This window comes from Argiope bruennichi, chromosome X1, assembly GCF_947563725.1.
Source record: "Argiope bruennichi chromosome X1, qqArgBrue1.1, whole genome shotgun sequence".
Taxonomy (NCBI): Eukaryota; Metazoa; Arthropoda; class Arachnida; order Araneae; family Araneidae; genus Argiope; species Argiope bruennichi.
Window position 1 is genome coordinate 89,246,876 of NC_079162.1, and position 25,531 is coordinate 89,272,406.

Below are 25,531 nucleotides of genomic sequence, written 5' to 3' on the forward strand. Positions count from 1 at the left end.
AGTATTCCAGAGTAAAAGAAGTGGACACATTCATGGAATGGTTTATTTTAGGAGTAATGTACAAAATATTACACAATAAGATTCATTTCCCTAAAATTCATTCATGCAAATGTCCTTAAGATTCATTTCACCGAAGTCCCTCAAACTGCAGAAAAGTGATGCTAAAGTATTTCACTAAAGGGTCTATGCAAAATTCACCAGTGGGAACCATTTACTTAGAGAAATCTTTTGAACAAGTGTAGGGTATTGACATTACTTATATATCAAAATGTCTCCAGTAGTAAAATATCAATGATGGCATTTAAACTGCAGCATTACCAAAAAAATCTAATGTCAGCGATTAGCATTGTTTTGGTACTCAGCGTGTAGAATTAATTATATTAGTAGAAGAAAAAATAATCTGATAATAGTAAAATATAACTACACAATACAGTACAAAATATGAGATATTTCCTAGATTCTACTTTATTTATTCAAAAATCTACAGTAAAAAGCCACGAAATAATTCGCTACGAAATATATTTCACAACTTTATTTAACGACAAAATACACATACTTACAAATTTATCATGCAGTTTCAAAATTACATGAGTATGTTCAATTTAAAGATGAGTATTTAGTGATAAGACATAAAATATTAACTCAACACTTGTTTTTTATGAAAACAGTTAAAAAGTTGATGTTTTTTCTTACATATTTATAAAATTTAAAAAGTGCAACATAATCGATGACGATATTTTTTAAAACGTTAATGTTATGTAATCTTTCAAGAGTAATTAAATTCACCTTTAGATAAATACAACAGAATGTCAAAAAAGATATGATCAATTAAAAAAAGATTCAAATGCAGATTTTGTTAAGTATTTTTTTGAAGAAACCATGATTCAAAATTCAAAAGGAAGCCCCAGCTTGAAAGGGTTAAAGAAAATTTGAAACACTGTTCTGAATTTTAATAAAAAATGTTAAAATATATTGAAAGAATATACTATTTTAATCATGACTATCAATAACAAACATATACACATTAATATGAATTCACAGACACATAAATTATTAGCCATAATTCTCCAATGATTTTAGATCTTTACATATGCCACTAATAAGAAAGTTTACAATGAAAATGCTATATTCTTGACATCATTTTCTTTTATGCTTGGATGAAAGTACACAGATATGATGAACTGAAAATGGCTATGAGATCTTTTCCGATGAAATACATGATATGTCAAACCCACCCGCCAAAAGAAATTGGAATATTCTACACGTGAAATTTCTTTCAGAAGTATCAACACAAAAATAATTGACTAGTCTTAAATCGAGTATTTTTGCTCACTTTGGGATACATTTAACATTTATTATTGTTTGAAAATGGAAACAAGCAGTTTCCATACTAGTGCATACTTACATAAATGTATATAATTACGATGTTTGGCAACAATATTATGTATATGCGACTTCACATGTATTTAAGTATTATGAATTATTATTTTTGTATTTCTTTACGATAGCTATACTGAAAGAAATTCCAGTGTTCACAAACACAGAAAAGTACGCTATTAAGTAAATTCGTAATGACCAAAAAGTCAAGGAATTTAACAGAGGAACAAAGCACCTAGTGTATTTTAAAGATATGTCCACATATCTTCTCATTCTATTAAATCGTTGCTTATTTTAAAAGTAATATCTATTTTAAATTAAAAAAAAAGATATCTTGGTATATTGATTATAGTTGACATCAAAGCAAGCATAATTTCTTTCATCGAAGTGAATAATTAAATTGTTAAAAGAACTTAAAATATTAGCATAACTTACAAAATTATGTTTTATAATCGTACAAATGCAGTTGCAAACATATATACATTGTTTAATATATATTAATTTGTTTCATTTGAAGTATTTATATCCATCATGCAAACGGCAAATAAGTATTAATGTTTTTATTTCCATCATATTATAAGAAAAAGTAGAATTACTTTGACGAACAGAGACACATTGACATGCATTTTATTTATGTACTACATATAACAACTTGATACAGCACACATATTTCAGAATGAAGAAATACCATTTGGTATGAATTACTAATACTACTAAACTCACAAACAGACATGAGATCTCTTTTGATGGAACACGATATATCACTCCCTTGCACAAAACAAGAAATTGGAATATTGAAGAAATAAAATTTCTTCCAAAAATAAAAACACAAATATATTGAAGACTAGTTTTAAATAAAACATTACTGTTTAAAAATGTAAACTGACAGTTTCCATACTTGTTACGGAAAAAAGATATTGTCGAATATTTCAAATAAGCACATATAATTATGATGTTCAGTGATAATATTGTGCATAAATTTTCGGAATACAATATGGTAGTTATGTGGAGAGAAATTCTATTGTTCACAAACGAAGAAGATAATGCTTTTAAATAAATATGTAATGAACAAAAAACTGTGGAATTACCAGGGAAAAAAGCAGTAAGTATATTTTTAGAAATACGTTACCGTATCTTCTCTTTCTATTTTACAGTTTCTCGTTTTGAAACTAGTATCTATTTAAAATAGAAACAGTAGTTAAATATATTGTACTTTTTATGACAATTTGACGCCTTCCAATTCAGTACACAAACTGCAAGTAGTTATAAAAAGTTTAGTGGAAGCTTTTTAAAAAAAGAATATCTCATATGGAAAATTGATGCATTTTAAATTTTTATCTTCCCTTCAAATTAACCAGACAGCTGCGATAAAAATAAGTAAAAAAAGTGATGAACATGATTGGGAGTTTATACAGATTTTATGTGGTACTGAAGTATTAACGAGATCCACTCGATCCCCTACGTGTACGCCATCTACGGGGTGACCTTGATCTCGACCTCGTCCACGATCTTGACCATGAAATCGATTTCGACCGGCTGCGGCGTCTCGGCGATCGACGGCGGTAAGGTGCCCTAAAACAAAATGGAAAAATAATTCTGCTGCTGAGCTAAAACCTTTTATCATAATAAAAATATCTAGGAGCTACCATATAGATTTAATATAGAGCTTTCAAACACAACCTATGATCTAAAAACGAATTTGATTTTTGAGAAATCAACTAATTATAGTAAGCAGACTAAAGTTCCTAAATATATTTTTGGATACTACTTACAAAAATGCTTCAACAGAAATTATTTATATATGCATTCTTAAAATTAAATATTTTCTAACAGCTAAAATTCAAATTTCACTTTCACTTCTGAGCTGCACACAGTTCTAGTTTTTTCACCACCTAAATTCGGTAACTTTTAAGCAGTAATATTAAATAAAACTCATACTACTATAATAAATACTTGCTCAGTTAAAATTCAATAAATCCTAAATAACGGTACATAAGCTCAAAATAAGCTTCCCCCCCCCTGTCTTGCTCTCCTGAGTGTCGTGCTCAAGTACTGGATTTTTAAAGAAATTTTAAAAGCAGCTAATAATGATTTTTTCTTAATCATGACGAAAAATAAAGTTGCCATCTAAATTATTCTTCTGCTCCTTTTGCAGAATTTCTCAGAAGTAATTTTTCATTACTCATTTCATTTAGCTCTTCAGCTTTTCACGTTTTATTACGAAAAGATTTCAACACGGTTACCACTCAAATTTGGAAAAAAAAAATTCTTGTGTTTTCCTTCTACGTATATTCAAGATACAAGGAAATGCGTGAACAGCACTCATGTGCTTATTATAATGCATTATGATTTTAAGGCGTGGATAAAGCAAGGAAAAGGAACAACAATTTAACGATATTCGAAGTAATAGTATATTAAAAGATTTATATTTACATACAAAAGATTCTTTTTATATACTATCTAGTATTCAGTAAGACAAAATTTATATATTAAGAGGGGATATATTACCACTCATGCTCTTTAACTGTAAGTCATACAAATTAAGGAACCAAGAGAAATAAATCACAAAATATTTTTGCTATCACGATACAAATCATTTAATTTTTTTTAAAAAAACGCCCTTAACAAATAAGGTACGACATATTTGGACAACCTAATGTACATTTTTTAGCTATTTCACTTTCTGTGAACATATGTGAAAACATTTGCGATACATCATTGAATGCATTAAAGGACGACTGTGACGCAGCAAACTTTAATACCCATAAAAATTCAGCTTTAAGTGATTGTTTCTAAGCTTTAAAAAAAAAAAAAAAAAAAAAAAAAAAAAGAAAGAAAGAAAAGAAAAATCATCGAAAGCGGTTTATTTTCGGACATTAAATCAGAGGTTTTCGGATTTGACATGTCATCTTTTATACGGATTTTAAGCAACTCATTATCTACTATGAATAAACGAACCGTTCAATAAACTCTAGTATGGTAGACAAAACATCACCACGCTGCTTCCGCAGATTGAATGTTCCTACAAGAGAAATGTATTCTATTCTTTCATTCAGTCACAGAAGTGTCGCGCATGCTCATTAGATGAAATTCGGGAATCTCATGGCAAAAGAATACCTGTCTCGCAAATCGAATTTGGACTGAACTATAAAGAAAAAAAGGGGAAAGAGTAGCAAAGGCTTGAGTTTCCACATTACATAATCACGAATGGTATTGTTCCGTTTTTGGAAGCTATGACTTCGATCTATTATTCTTGCAATCTTTAGAGACCAGCATTTTTTAGATGGGAAAAAAAATTAAGGAACTTAAAAATTCCCTGCACTTTTCCGGTTTCTATGAAAATTTTCAAATTTCCCTGCATTTTCCCACTTTTTTAAATTCTCTGTGTTTTCCAAGTTCTCCCGGTGGCGTGGAAACCCTGTTTCAATAAAATTAAACAAGATTCAATACCGATTATATTCAGTATATAATTTCATTTATTAAATAATCATTAATTAAACTGTAAAAATAAGTAACAAAGCTAGTAAATACCGAGGAGGTCTCCTACGGTCTTTACGATCTCTACCACCTCTATTACGATATGGTGGAGAAGGACGTCTGGACATGTAAGGACGTCTAGCAGGAGAACGTCTTGCTGGTACTTTCCTTTCTTTGGGGGCTAATACAGGGGTAACAATAATTTTCTGGCCATCAACAATGCCTAGAGGGTTAAAGAAAAGAATTAAGACAGTTTGTTTATTACTAACACCAAATTAAAGCAAGCGTTAGCAACTAAGTCTAAAAATAACTATTGTTATGTAATAGTTAATGGTGATTCTTAATATGAAATTTGTATACAAAAATATACGACACTTTAAAGAAAATTTCTATTAACCTTGTTAATCTGAAAAATGAGTAGAATATTTCTTGTTTTACATAAGAACTAAATAAAATAAAAAATCTAATTATTGCAGGTATTTGATTTTTCTAATACATCGGATATTGCATCAAATGAAATGAAATGAGCTTCAAATCATGTAGCTAATGACTTATGAATTAAATGCTTACGAATCATATCATGCAAATACTAGGTTAGTTTTCATACATATCCAAGAATTTTACTTTAAACATAATACATAATAGTTTAAATTAATATAAAAGTCTGGTGCAAGAAATATACACCAACTAAATACATAACTAACTTTAAAAGCATACAATCAATAAAGGATCAGTAATTTAAAAATATTGAAAGGGAAAATAATTACGGTCTTTTGATACGAAATTTTGCTTCAATGTTTGTACTTTTTTGTAATGCTTTATATGAATTTGGCTAAATTAATTTGAAGGTCAAAAAGTTTTGATGTGGATCAGACTGGGTAAAAAATTTAGCTAATATCAGCCAAAAATAAAAATCACCAAGAACAATTTTAATAATATTCAAAATTTCAATACTTGAATTCATTTAAATAAGCTGAGATTGATCTGTTAAGTTATAAACTCATATTTATGATAGTGTTGCCTTGATAATTTCTCAATTTTTATGCATTTCCCAGTTTTGAAGATTGTCCATAAAAATGTGACATAATGGGTTTATATAAGCTAAAAGAAAAAATATTACTACTAAATACTAAATGGGAAAATTTCTTCTAAAACTCTGTGTGGCTGTTTCATGTCAAATGTAAGAAATAAGCTTACATTTTTGCACTAAAGATTTTTAAAAAAATGAAATACAAATCATGTCGTTAACATGTCTGTAAAACATTTGTTACTTAATTACACAAATATGTTTGAAGTTACAGAAGAATTTTGTTGCCATAGTATTCCAAATGGCACTTCTCATACCACAGCAAAATGCACATAAACAGTACCTTCCTCTTTCATACACACAATGAACCTGCATGATTCTATTAATGATATGACATAGATAGCACTCTGATGCATCAACAGCAAAAGTGTTATAGCATTTTTTTCTGATATGGAATTTCTTGAGTATTATTTTGATGTCACAAGCAGACTATAAGAGGGCATTAAAATAAAGAAAGGCTTTTTTTTAATACTAGCAGAATCTATGTAGATGCTGCTTAACAGTAACTGGAATCTTGGACACAAAATTTCATAGCATGTTTATTGCTACATCAATTGAAATGAAGAAAAATGAATAAGATATAAGTTCCAAGGTTTACAATATTTATAAGAATTAAGGGAAGAAAATAAGTGAGAAGTCCGTTGATTTAATCTGCGAAACTCATTTCTTCTGAAGTATTAACAAGAAAAATCGTAATACATAATCAAAAGTAAATCAATTATGAAAATCATCGACTAATCTCATTTTTACTTCCTTTTAATCGAGTTAATTTTCATGGGTATATTTGACTAATCTCATTTTTACTTCCTTTTGATCGAACTAATTTTCATGGGTATATATGCATGACCTCAAGAGAATAAATATATAAAAAAGATATGCTAAAGATTGTCAGGGAGTTAAAATTATAATTCCTTGAAGTAATCTCCTCAACATACCCTTGTTATTATTTAAAATCTTTCTAGTACAGCTGTTCTGCTCTTAGCAGTCAAGAAGTCACCCTCTTTCATTTTTTTGTAGTTTATAACTAAGTTATAGTATACATGCATGAACTTAGATAAAAAAAATATTCATTCTCCTCTTAATAAGGATGCATTTTTAAAACTGAAATATAAAAATTAGATGGATATTAAAAATAAGCAACATTTATGATCTGCGATAATACTGATAATAGAATGCTCTGTAAATACTTTCCACAATAATCCCTACAAGGTAATTTAATAATAACAGAAAATATAATGGGCTGTTATCTCTTCTAAAGGGTATGTCTAAATTTGAGGGGGGAAAAACTCACAAAATGGAAGTGCTGACACTGTATATATTTGGAGACTCATTAATTGATGTGGTGTAGATTATCTAGTCCTATTACATGCTTAGTAAAATTTCTTTTCAAACTTCAAATTGTAGTGAAAAAAAAAAAGAAGAACAAAATGAAAAACTGTTGCAGATACAATAAAAAAGAGATGACAGAATTAAAAAATACAACTACAGATCTGCATAATGTAATATCCTATTATGGAAACAAACTAAATTTGAGAATACAAAAAGAAAAGTGGTCATAAAACTTATAATGTACATTCGTCTGATATGATTTACCTCCATTCATATGGGTAACAGCTTTATCAGCTTGTTCGACAGTTGCATATTCAACATATGCAAATCCTCTTGACATATTGCCATTTATTCGATCAACAGGTATTTCTACGTTTACAACAATTCCATAGAAGCCAAATATTTCAAACAAATGTTCCCTGTTAATATTTCTAGACAAGGATGCAACATGAACTTTGCTTGTACGCGGAGATTTACTCCTCTTTCGTCTTGTGAAAGATGATCTGAAATAAGATAAGACATATAAAATCAGAACAAATAACAAATGCATGAACTCATCTGAAAATATTATAACAAAATGCTTATGCATATTTTATTAAAAATAATAAAATTAAAATAAATCATTTTCAAACAAACGATATTTTGAAACTTTGTTGTTAAATTTAATACTTGCCTTGATCGGTTTCTAACATGTTCTTTGGCTTTAGCTGAACGTTTAGATTTTTTTGCAGAAGATGAAGAACTGGATGAGGAGGCCGATGAGGAACGACCTCCCGTGAGTGAAGTATTAGAAGAATTTTTGCTTGAACAACTAGTACCAGAAGAGGTTGAAATGCTGGAGGATTCAGATTTACTTACTGATGTGCTGAAAAATTACACCAAATAAATATTTTTGTTCAAATAAAAATAACTCCAAGATATAAGATGAGGATGCAAGAAAGAGGGGCAAGCTAGAGCCAAATAAATATAACAAATTACTCCTGTATTTCTTAAACCTTTTTTCAACTTGGTGAAGAGGGCTCTAATTATAATCACCAAGTACTAAATTAATATTTGAATACAATTTCTGAATGAAAAGCGATTATTTAGATGCATCGTTCAATACTCCAAATCAATCTAATATTCTTTAAAAAATTAATACAATTTTTCTATGCTAAATGTTTTGGTTTAAATGATTTAATAAATAAGATTGAAAAGGTGAGTTCTCTTACCCAGAGCTACTGGCACTGCTACTGGATGAAACGCTGTCTTTATTTCCCTTTTTACTTTGAACTTCCATGTTTTTGCGAGTACTTTTCGATTTAGAATCGTTGTCTTTTGATCTTCTCTTGGATAAAGAATTCGCCAATCTTGAGACATTAGCATTACTTCTTGATTTGAATTGCTGTTTCTCAGGGACACTGAAACACATACATAATCTACTTGTCTGTACAGATAACATATTTATTTACAATGTTTTGTGACACTTTTTCAACACTTCTATTGTAGAAACATTTTCTTATGCATATAAATATCCCAAAATGTCACTCGCATATAAAACTGATTCATTTATATAATTTCTGAAACTCATGTTACAAATTTATTCTTCTTCCTATAACAAAATTGTTATCTTTCAAAAAACATCAAAGTTTAAATTTAAAAAGAAATTCGTGCACTTTATCTTAAAACCAGTAACTTAATTCTTTAATATTGTTTTTTTTTTGGGGGGGGGGATTAGGAGTTTGAAAAAGAAACACGAACAATCCCAATTTTTAATTCAATGTATAAGCAATACTTTTAAAAAAAATGATAATCACTAAGTGAATTAAAAAATTTAAAGCTAGGGTAATTTAGTAAAGATAGATAATTTAGTCCTTACTATGAAACGCTTTCAAAATTCAATCTAGATAATTATATACAATAGTGACTAATGAAAATGTACCAATTTCATTTCTCATGAGTATAGTATTATAAATTTAATTTTGGGCAATTGATTCTGTTGATTCGATTGAATTTCGATTGATTTGTTGTTGTTGTTATTTTTAATGGCACCTGTCATACACAAGCCCATTGATTTTAGAAGTCAGTGATTTTAAGCCAAGGGCGTGTCTCTTGTTTTTTTTAGTAGCACCATCTAGGGCCAAGAGTACGACTTAGCTACACACACGTCACAACCCATTTTACTAGTCGGACTTCATTCATGCATTTCCTTCACTCATCCACAGATCGTAATTTAGACCTGAATCAGAGAACGATCACCCCTGATCCAGTACCCCCAATGGTATTACTCTCGACATGGAGGACTTTGTGACCACGATGAATTTACACGTGCGCCAGTCAACACACACCCACGGGGAGTCTTCGGTCGGCGGGGTTCGAACTCACAACCCAAGGGACGCGAATCCGATGCCCTACCAATCAGGCTATCACGGCCCGCCGATTGATTCGTAATAGTAATGCATGCTTGTATCAACATTTTTCTATTGCATAGTCTTAGTGTACAAAAAATAATGTGATATAATCAAATTTAATGTAACGTAAGAATAATGTAGTAGTTATGCAACATCAAGTGGAATATTTGGCACATGAAACTGATTCAAATAACTATCATATTACCGCTTTTTGATAACTAAAAAAACAGCATGAAACTAGAGATATGAAGTAAAAACTCAGGAGTGGAAATAAATGAATCTCATCAATAAGACGACATGGCATGAATTTGAAGAAGGTTTCTCAAAGCAAGAAAGAGGGTGTAAGGCAATTTTGATGAGTTGAAACGGAATTGAGAAATCGACTCTGATGCAGATAAACAATTAAAAGATGGTTGGCTGTCTAAATATGGCCCGTTCTTCTTACCCATAGAAAATCGTCTCTTGTCTAAAAGAATGAGCATCGAGTTCAGAGAACAAAATGGATCATCGTTGTACAGCAGATAAATGGAACCAAATTGATTTCAGATGAGACTACATATAGCTTCAACACATGTGAAAGAATGTAATATGCCACTTACAAGGTGTCCTGAAATAGACTTACGATTTTCCAAAAATGATAAAAAGAAAACGGTTAAGGTTAAAAAAACAATTCTTGCAGCAAATTCATGTGACAGGGTCTAAATTTTTCCTCCCACAGATTTTGATTTTACTTCAAAAAGTTGTCGATGGATGATACCAGGCTGCGCCGATTTTCGATTTATCGAAAAAAATCGATATTTTTGAAAAACCGATTTTTTAATGCCAGTTTTCGAAAAATATCGATCGATCGAAATTATGCTCATGAATAATAGTTCACGACGAATCGCGATACAATAAATAGAGATTAACAATTTGCGATTTTGATTTGGTTATTGTTTATTTTTCTTGTTCTTCATTCTTTTTCCCCTTCATACAGAATTTTTGTTAATATTTCTATTCATGCTGTCATGTTCTAACCCATAAAAATACTTGTTTTAAGGATGTCATTTGGGAATGAATTTTTTTCTGTTCCCTAACTGAATGATACCATTATGGAAAAATAATTGCTTATCAGAAGGCTGTTGAACTGTCCTTTGTTTAATTGCTAAATATTCATCTTCGGAAATAAAAGCAAAAAGGACCAAATCAGATTAAATACACAATTTTATTCGCAGCTCGCATTTTCACACTGCAGTATACTCGCATAAAAAAAATGTTCCGTTATACCTCCCGTTTCGCCTGGCGGCTGAATTGCTTGCTGAACTATTTCAAAACAAGTTTGAGTGCTCGATCTGTCTTGATCGAACTTCCGATACTTATCGAATTTTTAAATGCATATCGAATTGCCGATATTTATCGAGTTTTCAATACATATCGGATTTCCGATACTTATTGAACTTTGAATAATTTCGAGATTTCGATAATGATCAAATTTGCCTGACTATCGAGAATCAATCCAGGCAATGTTTTACATTTTTTTTTTGGGGGGGGGGATTTTAAGGCATTGTTTTGCATATCGATGGAAAATAAGTTTTGTTCTTCTCTTCTTTTTAATCCGCATGCTTTTCTGTAGTATGCGCTTTAATATTTCGAAAAGTGTATAATTTTTCTTGTTTCATATCTTTAAAAATGCTCTTTTTCAATTTCATTACATATTTTTTATTACAATATATATATTTTTTTATTTAAGATTATTTTTAATAGATAAATTTTACTACGCCAATTTATTTCACTTTATGTGATTGGATCATCTACTGTGCTTTCTTGAAATTTTCAAGCTGTTTAAAAGAGTTTTTTATGTTCTTTTTTTATTTTCAAATACAGATTATTTTAAATTAATTTAAAAATTCCTGCATTCAACTAATTTAAGAATTTTTTTGTGAAATTATTATTTTTCTGTTTTTAATGTAAAAATATTTTAATAGTGATTTTTCAATCTTTTAACTGTTTATATAATGAGTTTTTAATCGATATGTGCTATGTGTGTATCGCGATGATGAAGTTTGGTTATCGCCCAGCCTGAGATTGCACTTCAAGTCCCTTTATTCCCCCCCCACACACACCCACACACGGAAAACATCGATACGCACTCTCAGAAGGGGTTACTGTTTCGACTTTTAAATGGATTGTTCTATGACTGGACGAGCAGTAGAAGGCTGAACAGCAGATTCTCTAGGAGTTTTGAAAATGACGTATTTGTTGGAAGAAAGGATATTTCTTGTATTGGAATTTCATCGATTGCGTATTAGTCCAATAAGAAATTTTCAATGCAATTTCCAAGTCGCTAAGGATTCGCATCTGAATACATTAAAGCAATTGTACGAGAAATTCAGACGAACAGGTAGTACTGTGAATGAGAAAGGCGGAACTGTTGAACGACTACGTTATTACAGAAGTAAATGTACAGGCCGTTAAGGAAACAATTGCATGCTTCCCTAAAAATCAATCCGGAAAACTGCAACTACATGTCACGTGAGCAAAACGATTCTGCATAACATAATGCTTGAATGCTTAGCCTTGTTCCTGTACAAAATTCATACAGGTTTCATACCATACCCGTAGAGAAACGGAGCCTGTTTGCGAATGAATTGCTAAACCTGATTGATGTTGGTAATATTGATGTGAACTCTATGGTTTTCAGACGAAATACACTTCCATCTCGATGAAATCATCAATAAGCAAAATTGGCGAATTGGGGAACCGAGAACTATCATGTATGTGTTTCAAAATCACTATTCTCAAAGAGCGACAGTACGGGCCGCTGTTTCCAGTTGAGGTAGATTGGACCCTTTTTTTTAATACATTTCTTACATGATATAATTAACTTGAAAGCGATATATTCAAATTTTGCATGATTTTGTGGCCAATTGAAAAGGTTGTAATCGAATAATCCGCAACATCCTGCTTTATACAAGATGGCACAAGGCCTCACAGTACTGCTGATGTTTTCCATTCTTTAGAGGAATATTTTGAAAATCATGAATACTGTACCGCGATCTTCATTTATTAAAATATTTCGAAAACTGTTATGTGATTTTCAAATATCTGTTTACTACCTGCAGCGCCATCTTTCGACAACGTTTTGAACTACAACTAAAAACAACGGAGGAAAAATTTAAGCTCTGTCACATGAATTTGCTGCAAGAATTGTTTTTTAAACCTTAACCGTTTTCATGTTATGCATTTTTAAAAATCGTCAGTCTATTTCAGGACACCCTGTACATATTGGCGGATGCTTTTCATGTGATCTGAATACAGAAAACTGTTACACTCCCAATGCTGCAGGAGTGCATTTCCAGCCAAGAAATTGACAATTTACACTATCTTACTGATACTCTGAAAAGTAAGGGACATAATGAGATTCTCAAGGATCAGCTTCGTGCTATACACAATCAGTTTGATACAGTGTATCTTTTAGAACAATTCCATACAATGCCACCAAGCTAAAATAGTAAAATGTATTTCACAAAATTCGTTTTATCTTTGAAATGTTCCATTTAAACATACTCAGATTAAAATTATGCATACGTTACATGCTAAGGGAAATATCAAATGCCTTTATTAAAGGCCCGATGACAGACTTGATAAAAAATTTTATGGATCACTCCTGATTTTTCTATTTAGAGAACAATAGACAAGGAACTATTAAAGGTAAAAGAGGAATGGCAGGAGGTCATAATTCATATGTTGCATCAAAAAATCTCACTTTTGATATTACAAAATCACTAATTGGTAGTATACCCAGAGGATATATCACAGTAATTCAAACAAAGGGTGATGCTATGAAGTATCGAGAATGCCCCTTCTTTGTGATTGCAATAAATTGTCATTTTTTAATGCCTTATTTCCTACGCAATATTAGAAGGAATAAAGTCAGTGCATTAAGTTTATTTTGGTATATTTTTTATTCATTGTTCTGTTACTTTATTCCGAAGTTTATGTTTACAAGTTGTAAAGCAGTACTTTAAAATAATGTTCAAGAATAAAAAACATTTAAGATTAAAAAATAAATATTTTTTAAAACCTCATGAATATCATGAAATCTAGAACTTAGCCTAGTTATATTAACGTTCCGCTTTAAAGCAATACTAGGGCTATTTTGGGACGGACCTCGTAATTCTGAACCGCGGTCAAATGACGAGGACGACACCTGAGCAGGCACCCTCTCTCTAAACTTCCACACCACACCAGCGGGAGAACGTTTGGCCCCGACGGATTTAAAGTGCACCAGACCCGCTTACACGAAGGTTCTTCGGTGGAATCAAGTCTCGAACCTGAAACCCTCCAGTTCCAAAGCCACGACCTTACCACCAGGTCACCGCGAGCCATAACTCAATCATGATATCACGTTATAACAGCTAAAAAACAAAAAGCATTGGTGAACTCCATGGGAAGAAGTCGCAAATTCGTAACTGAAGCTAAAGATTACATAAATAAGTAATAACTACCATAAAAGAGAATTTTTGTATATGTCATTATAACTTCCTTATTTCAGCTGTCCCAATACAGATATCCATTATAAAAATCTAGGCCCTCACAAAATCTATAAAAGTGCATTTTCATTGGGTACTACTGTACTTGAAAGCACATGATAAAATTGCCAAACTGAATATTTCAGTTTTAGATAATATCCTTGCAGAATGATATCCATTTAACTTTATAACTTAATCCACATAGAAACAATTTATCTACTTGACTTCAAAACTTACCTCGAACTGCTGCTGCTGCTGCAAGAAGAGGAATCTCGATTTCTTTCTCGATTAGCTTTTTTGTCACTTTCTCGGTCAGGTTTAATATGAATTTCTGATTTAGTGTTTTCTTCCTGCTCATCGGTATTATTTCTAACAGGCAACATTCGAGTCTCTGCAGACGCTGACTGACTAGGATATTGCACTGAATGAATCTCTGTAGAATATTGAAATCTGAAAAAGCAAGGCGGGATGCAATATCCGCTATTTAAGCAATTAACCAAGACATATTTCAGAAATTATGCTACTCTGAATCAACCAGAAAGTGAAAATTTTATTACAAAATGCCTTAAGTTTTAAGATGAGAGATCAAGATTTCTTAAGAATCTCCAACAATCATTTTTTTATTTATTTATTTCTCAGAACAAATATTTTGGATGGCCTTATAACAAACATAACGTAGACAAAATGAAAGTTTTTTTACCTAGGACTTCTAGTCTTTGAAAGATCATTCTTTTCGTTTTCCTCTTCTTCAGCAGCGTCCTTTTGTACATCTGGAATGTTTCCAGGTTTGGATTCCGATTGTAACTCTTTAGATTCAGTTTCAATTTTGGCAGAATCCAGAGCATTTTTATCACTGGCATTATCATTTTTCTTATATGACTGCTGATAAGTACTTGGAGACCTATAAAATGATTCAAACAATAAAATGCTGCAATATAAATAATTCAATGCAAAGTACAGATATCAAAATCATAACTGTATCATAATAGCAGCAATTTATATAGCTGAAGTCTAAAAACAAAAAGCAATAAGCATAAAGATGGTAGATCATAGTTTCATTCTAAAACTATAAACGGGCATCTCCAGGCAGATCTCATAAGACAGAACCATGGTTAAATAATTGAGATTAACATCTGACTTTCATGCCTTTCTAATATCCAAACTGTTGTTAAAGTTAATTTTGTAAAGAGCCATTTTAATAAAAATACTAATTTAAAAGTACTAAATAAAAAATAAAATCCTGAAGTAAAAATCAATGCAGACATGAACTGCAACAACAGCCGATGTTTCTTTGATAGCAAATCTATTTTGTACCCAATCAGCATTCTATATTTTAAAAATAATTCACAAAAATTCAAATTAATTAATATTATGATTAATTATATCGATTAGACATTAATAAGTCTATTAATGGTTCTAATATAAACAAATGGGGCGCTTTTTAATAAACAAATAATATGTTTGAATTGTATTGAAATCTGTGGCATTGTCAGATAAAGATTATTTCACATGCAACTCTATCATATTATTTACTACAAATATGCAACAGCATTGATTTAAACAAATTAAAACTTGATACAATATTGCAATCCTTCTAGACCGAAACAAACTGCAAAATAACTCTTTCTATTTACACCACTCAGAAAAATCGGGGAGAAAAAGTTACATTCTAAAACAGCACACCAATTCATACTCCATGATATAACTTTATCTAAATTTTTTACCTATCACTAGTGACACTGTCAGGAGAATACATCCTATTTCTACTTGCTTCAAGGTCTTTTCGAATATAATCATCACCTGATTTAGATAAATCATCATCTTTTTTTGATGCATTCTGATGATCTTTAGATAGCTCTTCTTCATCTTCCTCGTATGATAATTCATCATGGGATGCTTCTTCAATCATGTATCTACCAAAAAAGGTACAAAAATTGTTTATTTTGTTTCAAAACAATATGTTTAAATAAAACTAATCACACAACAAAAATATTTTAAATGACTAATTAAGAATATATTATAACATTTGAATATATTTTTATCTTTCTACACAAACTTTTATTGATTAATCACATGTAAAAATTCTAAAGGTCAAAATGAGCTTTCAAAGTTATTTAGCTATCATACAGTGAGTGGGAATTTCACTCAGCTTAGAGCTTGACCAATAGATTCACCTTCCTTGCAAATGAATTATCATGCACTGATTCAAACCTAATGAAAATTACTCTAATTTTTGTCTATACAAAATAATTTGAGCAGAGCTTTATATACATATTTATAAAAAAAATTAGGAGCTGGTTTTATTTTCAGTAATTCATGATCTAAGAAGACATGAAACATTTTTTCTGAAGTTGTATTATAAGAGCCCTTGCAATATTAAAAATGAATATATTCGAAAATGTTTCAAAATTAATAAAATGTTTTAGCAGTTAGATCATGCCATGTATTTACAAAGCACCATGAGTAATCTAATTAAAATTCTTAGAAATGGCAGTTTAAAATGAGACTTCAATATTTATAAAAGAATTTTATACATTTTTAGTAAAACATATGATGCTCTAGAATTTTAATGAATGATTGACAATACCTAAAAACCTTTAAGAGTTTTTAGTAATAATAGGGGATCTTTGTAGAACATTATATTTATGCAAACAAGTGATTAATAAATGATTACACACAATTAGTAATAATCCAAAGAATATTTTTACAGCAATATAAATATAATCTTAAAAGGCACTTTTTCCTTATTTAAACAATTACCATTATTAAAGAAATGAGTTCTAATAATTGAAAAGAATACAGAGTCACAATTTAAAACAAACAAAAAGTCCAAATTTTCATCTCGCCAATCACATATATAATAACATCACAATTAAAACATGCTTGTAATAAAATTAAAGACTAAATTTTCATATCAAAACTTTCCTACTCTACCATTAGATTTTGATAATCAAATTTGTTAATAAATTGACTGCCAAGCAGTAGAATTTTTAACCAAATTTCATTGCTATTTATTTAAAGATTTCTTAGCAGCATTTTCTTAATAATGTTACTCAACTACATCAGTAAAAGAAGGATATAAAGTAACTTCCTTCCAAAGTTATATGAAAAGAAAATTTAAAAGAATTAATTTAATCTTTTCGAAAGGAATAACTTTTTTCTGAAGAAAATGAAAGAAATTGCAATCAATTAAATACTAATTTACTAAAATACAATAATTGGAAGAATCATATTCCATTAGATTAATTAAAAAAATGATTAACTTAAATAACATTTCAGATATACAAGTAAAATATAATTATCCAAAACTAGCTTTATTTGAATATGATGAATTCTACTATCAGTTTTAAAAAGTACTTTTTTGACAATTTCAGCTAATATCATTTTATCACATTTATGTTAACCGGATAAATAAGTTTTATTCAACTCAATTCACAATGAAATATATCGATTGTCATTCCATGTTAAATAAAATTTTATGATCAGAATGCAAGCTTAAGATACAAATCTAATTAATAATTAACACCAGTCGTTTCCATTAATGCTCCATTTTTTTATATATATAAATAGTAGTTTAGACTTTTGAAAGTCCAGTTTGATTAATAAATTTTGCCATTGATATTAAAAATATAACTGAAAGAATTAATAGCATATTATGCTGCGTTTTACGGAAATGCAAACATATCCACAGCAGTTAATGTCAGTTTCAACTTCATTTTCATTTCATTTGCATTGTTACTTTTTAAAAATGCTGAAAGAAAGCAGATGTTTTAATGTTCTGTAGCGGCATATAAATTAAGCTGGAAGATTTAACTCAGAAGAGAGGCAAAAGTGTCTATATACAGATACTACATAAAAAGTTTCAAACAAACTTTTAATAGAATCGGGCTGCTTAGTTAAAATACTACAATGCATTAAATGATACTGTTTGGAAATGAGAACTAATTAAAAATATTGCAGGATAAAGGTTACTTGGTGAGAAAATTCAATGATTGCATCTTCTAATATGTTTTTGGTTTGAGAATTGCATCGAAGTATTTTCGATAATTTATATCTCAAAGGCCAAATTTTGGCACGAAATAAATCACGAAGCTGCTATAATAAAAATGAAAACTAATGTTCCATATAACGACCCTTATGAAAACTAGAGTTTTTTTTTTTTTTTTTTTTCCACTTGTACATTTTAAAATGTTCCAAGTAACAAATTATTTTTTAGTAAATATAAAATGAAGAAAAATTAAAACCGACTAATTAATTTTAAAAGTATGTACTATTTATGAAATCCATAAAACAAACATGTACCATGTTAATGATTTTGATAAATCCCATTTCGAAGATTTGTACAAATTACAACAAAATACATTTAGATTATAAAGAGACGACTATTTATGTTTCTAAGCAGTCACTACTTTCTATTATAAAATTAATACCAAATCACTGTACATTTGGGGGAAGGTCGAAGATTAGATTCATTAAATAGACAAGAAACAAAGAAAAAAAATCCATGAATGGGATAAAAAATATTTAAGTAATTTTTAAACAATTTTCTAAAGGTACATTATCAGTTATTTTTTTAGAAAATCTTCCAGAATTATAAGGATACTGGTTAAAACTTCAGAAAATCTTTAATACTATTGCAGTCTCTTATGAAAAATTATTCTATGAGTTTGAAACATTTCACATTTATTAATGTTTGTTTCAAAATTAAAAAAAAAAGTAATTTTAGAATGAGCAGCAAAACGCTTTTAATAAAAAGGCGTTTTAAAGCCAATGCTCCTATATTGCTTTATTCATTTATATCAGCAGCCATTTATGTAAGATAAGCCGTTCAAATTATTTGCAGACAATTCAACATATATCAGAATTGTCATACTTGGTGACTTAATAGAAAGGTAGGGTTTAAGATTGCAGACAATTGAGAATTTTACAGAACTTTAAAGTGTTATTCCATACAAAACAAAAAGAAATTGTGTAGATACCTTTCTTAAACCGAAATCTTCCTCTACTAAAAAAAAAAAAAAAAAAAAAAAAAAAAAAACTTTTTTTTTTTTTTTTTTTAATTTTGAATAGACCTTTTTACAACTGAAAATTACCATTTTTGTGGTTTGGTCACTTTTTTAAACATACGATTAGAAGGATTATTCTTACAGGAAAGCAAAATTAACAGTGGAAACAGGACAAATGAATTAGAATGACGGGAAAAAAATTATTAGACCTAAAACTATTAAAGTTATATTTTAAGAGAACACAAAGGCGATTTTGGGACAAATGTCGTAATTTTTAACCGTGGTCAGATGAAAGGACACCTGAGATGTCAACCTCTACTCAAAACTTCCGCGCTAAAACAGCGGAAGAAGCATTTGGTCCTAACGAATTAAATGTGCACCAAACCACTCATAGAACGTTTTTTTGATGGAAACAGGTGTGGAACCTGGAAACCCCCAGTCCCAAAGCCACCTTACCACCATTAGAAATATTTGATTTAAAGAAATGATTTCTCATGTACCCATAAAGTATGTTTGTTAAAGAAATTGAATACACTCAAGCTAATTATTTTATGATCACTTTCGTAATAAATAGGACCTTTTTCTTAGTAAAACAAAGCCATATTTAACCAATTCTATAAGGTATTACAAAGCTTGAAGAATGTAATCCTACCACATTAATACATATTCTGTATCATGCAAAGTTATGCAATAAGAAGTTGCCCTCTACCAGTCAAACTATGAATGTTTGAGTTGATTTACGAAACAGAAGATCACATCACCCTTTAGGACACAACTAAAATCTGAAAAGTTTGATTTTGACAATGTTCAAAATTTTGCTGTCGTGATTTGTCGAAACCGTCATTTTAATAAAATACAGCAGAAATTATAAAGAATTTTCTATGTTAATATGAATTAAATATGTGAAAATGTTATGATGAATTAAATATGTTATTATGAATGTTACATTATATTATATATGTTAATATATGTTTTTATATATTTATTATTATATGTTATTATACTATATATTATTATTATATGTTATTATATTATATATTATTATAAATGTTATATATGTTACTATGTTATTATGAATTAAATATGTGAAAAATGTCCTAATTTTACTATTCTAAGACAAAATGAAAATGCTGCTTGCGACACTCCTTGCCTCTCTTCACACAAAAATGCACTTCAAATAACAACCTCTATCAGTCACTTGCCTATTTTGTTTTAACCATCAATGTGAAAAATAAAAAGATTTATTGAAATAAACAATTTTCTTGCAAGCATAGAACGAAAAAGTTCATAAACTCAGGCTCATTTTTTGCTGAAAGACTGTCTTCTCACTAAGGCTGATAAGTAATGTTCTTAATAATAAAGATGTGTATACAAAGAAAGCTTGATAAATGGTGATGTGACAAATTGTCAAGGGGTCATAAAATTACTAGAAAAATTTGTACAAATGTATTTTTTCTCGCCTTAAGTACAATAAATAAGACAAAAGTAGGAAACAGTTTAAAAACTTCATTCCAATAACAGTCCAGGAATCCATATAAAATTCAAGAACATGCTAACATGCTACCAATATTAAAATCATGAAATTTTATAGTATTACAACTGATGTCTTTATGAATTTACTGTGATTCTATTTCAAATTAGAATGTTTTGACATAATGATGTTAAACACTAATAACAGTACTCTTAGAACTGAGAACTATTCTAATTGTAATTTAAGAAGTACTTAAAGGAGAGTGGCCATTATAGTTCATTATTGTGACATTTGTAACAATCAAGAAAGGCAAGTTCTCAAAAATATTTAACTACTAGGTAATCATAATATATGTATCAAAGGAAAACTAAACTATAATATAAAAAATGGGAAAGAATATTGTAAAAGACATGTGTAAAAAAACATTTTATTTTGATTGAAAAATTTATTGCCATTCAGAATAAAGTTTGTTCTAAAAAATATTTCAATTGCTTAGTGAAAACAAACTCTCAATTTTTAAATAGCGTTTTGAAATTCAAATTTATTTAAACAAGAATTCTTGATCCTTATAAAAATAGTCTGGATAGCTCAGAACCTAAAATAACTGAGCTACTACCATAAAATTTGTCATGTTTCTATTCTCAAATGAAAGTCAAAATTCATTCACAGTTCAGGAATTGAAATTTCAATCAATTTGCAAGACAGATATAACAGTATGTATACACGAGGGAAAAAGCACTGCTTGAAACTACTCAAGAGAAATGTGATTCTAGTAGACAAGACAACCAGAGATATTGTTTAAAGTGTATGTCTATATTAATATTTTCACAGTTCCATGTTAATTTTACTTGCATAGTAACACATAAACACAGAAAATATCATGAGCTAAGAGCAGAGAGAAATGATAATTTCAGAAGAACTGTTAGACTTTATTCATTACATTTTCTGATAAAATAATTTTTCTTCCTGACACAATTTGTTATACTAAGATGAAATATTGAAACATTTTAAAAATTATGTTTCTCATATTTAGTTTTCTATTATGAAAAAATCCCTCAATTTATAAGACAAATAAGAATATCAATAAGATGCTTTACAATAAGGGCATTTTCGAAAATTAACATATTTTTAACTTTCTACTCAAATATTCTTCAGTAAAATGAAAATATTTAGCAATTATGCATAAGAGAAGATTTGCATTCAGAAATATGTTTATAAAACGGATAATTTAAAAGCTGCAGTATTTCACATAATCGTCGAACAACCAATCAGTTGTACTACAATTTTCAACACAATTCAATTTTATTTGTCGGGGCGCAAAACTTCATTGGTAAACAGCCTCTGCAGGAAAATGCTGCCTATATCAGTACGTCAATAATTTGCCAGATGAAAGTTCAAATTAATAAAAAACACCATAAAGCAAAAGTTTTCTCTCCGGTTCAAATGACTATAACCATAAGAAATTAGATACGCCACCAAATTTTAAAACATTATTGAACACAAAATAATCAAGCCAAAAACATAGAGTAGGATACTTATTCAAAAGTGCAGTTGATATAATAATGCAAATTCAAACAACATATTGTATGCTTTATTATTAGAATAAAATATTTAAATGAAACTTTAAAAAATTCTTCAAATGTAAAACTATAAGTAAAGAAAGAATTCAAATAAAAGCAGAAAAAAAAAGTAAAAATCATACTACATAATGAAATGGAAAACCAAACTTTAGATTTTCGAATACTTCTAACAAACAAACAAAACGTAAAATGAATAGTTTTTTCGTATTTCCAGTTTTTCTTTTATTTACTTATTTTAAGTTTCTTCAAGCATTAACATGTTAAGTAGTATCTTAAATTTATTTTGGGACGAAAAATGCTACGATGCAAAAATGCTTGGGGGGGGGGGATTTTAACGACGCAATGTCGAAATTTATTGGAGTAGAACTTATGAAATATATGGCCAGAAAACATGAACAGCAGAAGGTTAGCTGAAAACAATAAAGAGAAACAACAACAACAAAAATAAAACAGAAATTAAAATTTATTGAATTTTCATAATTTGTAAAACAAAATTTTTAAACATAAAACTTTATAAAAAAGAAAATGCCCAGTTGCATATATAAAAGTTTGCTTTGTAACTTAGTATGCATTAACACATTAATTGCCAATTACGCGAAATCGCGTGATGGCGAGTTCTCACCATACGGAATTCCAATTTTCAGTTTGGCAATGAAAGTGTTAAAGACATGATTTTTCAAATGTCATGCTAAATCATACTACCATCACATTTTTTTTTAATTTAAAAACTTGTAGACGTAAACGAAAGATACTGTGGTATCCACAGCGCTATGCGCTGTTACCCACGATTCAGTGATGGTAAGTTCTGGGTTGGTAGATTCGCTGGAGTGGATGAAGTCTGGGGCTTGAGTGGAAATTTGGTTCGATGTTGGAGTGTATGTAGTCTTAGAAAAAAACTTGTAGTGCTAGACGACTTTTTATTTATTAGCTGAGCTTTTTCAAAGACTTTTCATCATGTAAAACTTCAGCAGCATTCAAAATTATTTTTATCTCCTTCTGTAACAGATTTGCAGCACTTCACTTCTGAACCCCTTCATATAAGAGGAAGATGACCCAGGGAAGAAGCGCTTTACAAGATTTTGTTCCAGGAAAGCAGAATACGCAGTCTATTTATAGCACTTCCCTTTACTGCTGAGAAAAAATAGTAGGTTTAAAATAATTAGGTAAAATTGTCGCACTAGCCAAAAAGAGCAGCATGAAGCAAAGAATCATCCTCCAATACCAGGCTTCAATTTATGCAAATGACAGTTTTTAAAAAAAATTCAATACATAATATCTGCACAAAAAATATATGTTCTTGGAAATGTGAAATTAATTTTCTGTTGAACAAAATAAGTAGATCAAAATCCATCAAAGCCACATTTAGAAATCAATATATTTTAAGTAACAAGAATTAAGTAACTATAAAGAATATCCTACACGGAAGGCAATAAGCTAAATTACCGAAAAAAATTATACAAGTAAATTTGTGAACAAATATTTTACTAAATTAAATTTACAATCTTTTTTGAAGCAATTACATATTGAAAATTAAAAATTCATGGAACTTCCACTCAAAATTTTACTCCTTTTATATTTTAAAAGATTTATGCATTCAAAGCCATAACAAAGTAAAATTCATGTTTTTTTTTGTTTTGTGAATGAAAAAATGCAACATAACTCATATGCATTAAATTAGAATGGACTTACTATTTGCAAATCAACATTTAGTTTTGTTGTTTCCAAAGCACAGGGTGATTATAATTAACTGCATTCTCAAAAGGCTGCACAAAATAACCACTAGTCAGAATGATCAGATATTTCACCTGAGTATACATGAAGCAATGGAATTTTTTTTTTTGGGGGGGGGGGAGGGGGGATGGGAGAATCAAAGGTTGATCGATACAAGGCAATGTACTCGTTATAAGATGATAAAAAACGATTGCTTTAAAATACATGTTAATTTTAATATGCTAATTAAAAGATTTTACATGCGCACCGCACATTACACGTGATAAAAAGGTGAAGAAAGTGCAGTTCCTGTTATTCTGCGTTTAAAAAGTTAGTCCTAACTATATCATTAAAGGATCTGGTTCTGCTCATCCTGCTGCTGATTTTTTACAAGAATGGCAACTGCATTGGAGAAATTTCTGCCATTAAAGGGTTTAAGAAGCGGCTCTGGTCCGCTGTCTGCATTTGGTCTGAAGAAGATGATTGATGAATTCGAAGCGACGGACTCATTTGACGTGAAATGTGGAAAAAGGAAGAAAGCAATTGTTTCAACGTCAGAGTTGGATGTGGCCACAGCATTGCAGGAAGCATCAAGCAGTGCTTCGGGAACTTCCAGTGCATGGAGAATTTCCCAAACTTTTTGCGGACAGATGAAGCATATTTCCATCTTCAAGGCTCCGTCAATACTCAAAATTGCAGAATATGGGCAGGCAAGAAAGAATTCGTTCCAAATTGCAGAATATGGAATACAGCAACTATTGCCTCTTCATTCTCAAAAGTTCACTGCATTGAGTGCGGGTTTACGGCACCATTTATCACTGGCCCTTTCTTTTTCGAGGAGATTGATCCATCGGGTCCTATTATCTGTACAGTCAATGGGACACGCTATGAATATCTTTTGTTCAACCTGCTCATCCCAGCACTGTAGATGTGTGTATAGAAGAGTTCTTACGCAAGATGGCACTCTTCAGTACATTACAACTGAAACCATATTTTGGAAATGACAGAATTATCAGTCACCATTTCCCAATAGCCTGGCCACAACGATCAACTGACTGGAACCCTTGCGACTTCTGGTTGTGGGGTTACTAAAAGATGTTGCGCACAGGGGTCCAACTGCGAACTAAAAACAGGCATTACGCAATGCATTCACAATATCCCCACTCAAACATTCCTTGATATAGAATAGAATAGAACATACTGTTTTGGGCTTTCAGCTCGTAGGAGTAAATGGTGGACAGCATAATCAGCATTTCTAAAGCAAGTCAGCGATGACTTCCTTTCTTGATGGTTTTTCATCAGCTTTTGCTTTTAGTACGGTTTTCGGTCTACGGACCGTTAAAAACCTGTTTTTTACCTGTCCACTATGGTAACACCAGCTTGTCATGGTGAATGGGCTTTGAACAAAGAGCACAACATATCCGGCCTTTTAATTAGCATTTTATGACGAATACAGCACCATCTATCGGTCAACTTTTAAACCTTTTTTTTTCCAAAACAAATTCCCACAGCTTCATGTGTACTCAGATGAAACAGCAGGTCATTCTGGCCAGTGGTTAATTTTTTTTCAGCCTTTCGAAAGGGCAGCTTTAA

At 30.2% G+C, this 25,531-nt stretch overlaps 1 protein-coding gene across 2 annotated transcripts in view; it reads right to left on the reverse strand.

Annotated features, from left to right (window-relative positions):
• Positions 1–713: 713 nt before the first annotated feature.
• LOC129958555 (trichohyalin-like) overlaps positions 714–25,531 on the reverse strand; it is a 60,506-nt gene continuing 35,688 nt past the window's right edge. Inside the window, exons 9-16 of one of the 2 annotated variants that reach the window (XM_056071100.1) lie at positions 15,896–16,084; positions 14,872–15,072; positions 14,409–14,621; positions 8,482–8,670; positions 7,944–8,135; positions 7,535–7,773; positions 4,909–5,077; positions 714–2,949 (exon numbers count right to left, since the gene is read on the reverse strand). In XM_056071100.1, coding sequence (XP_055927075.1) covers positions 2,814–2,949; positions 4,909–5,077; positions 7,535–7,773; positions 7,944–8,135; positions 8,482–8,670; positions 14,409–14,621; positions 14,872–15,072; positions 15,896–16,084 — 1,528 coding nt within the window. In that variant the 3' untranslated portion in view covers positions 714–2,813. The remainder of the gene's footprint in view (positions 2,950–4,908; positions 5,078–7,534; positions 7,774–7,943; positions 8,136–8,481; positions 8,671–14,408; positions 14,622–14,871; positions 15,073–15,895; positions 16,085–25,531) is intronic. The other variant, XM_056071101.1, reaches the window with a different exon arrangement.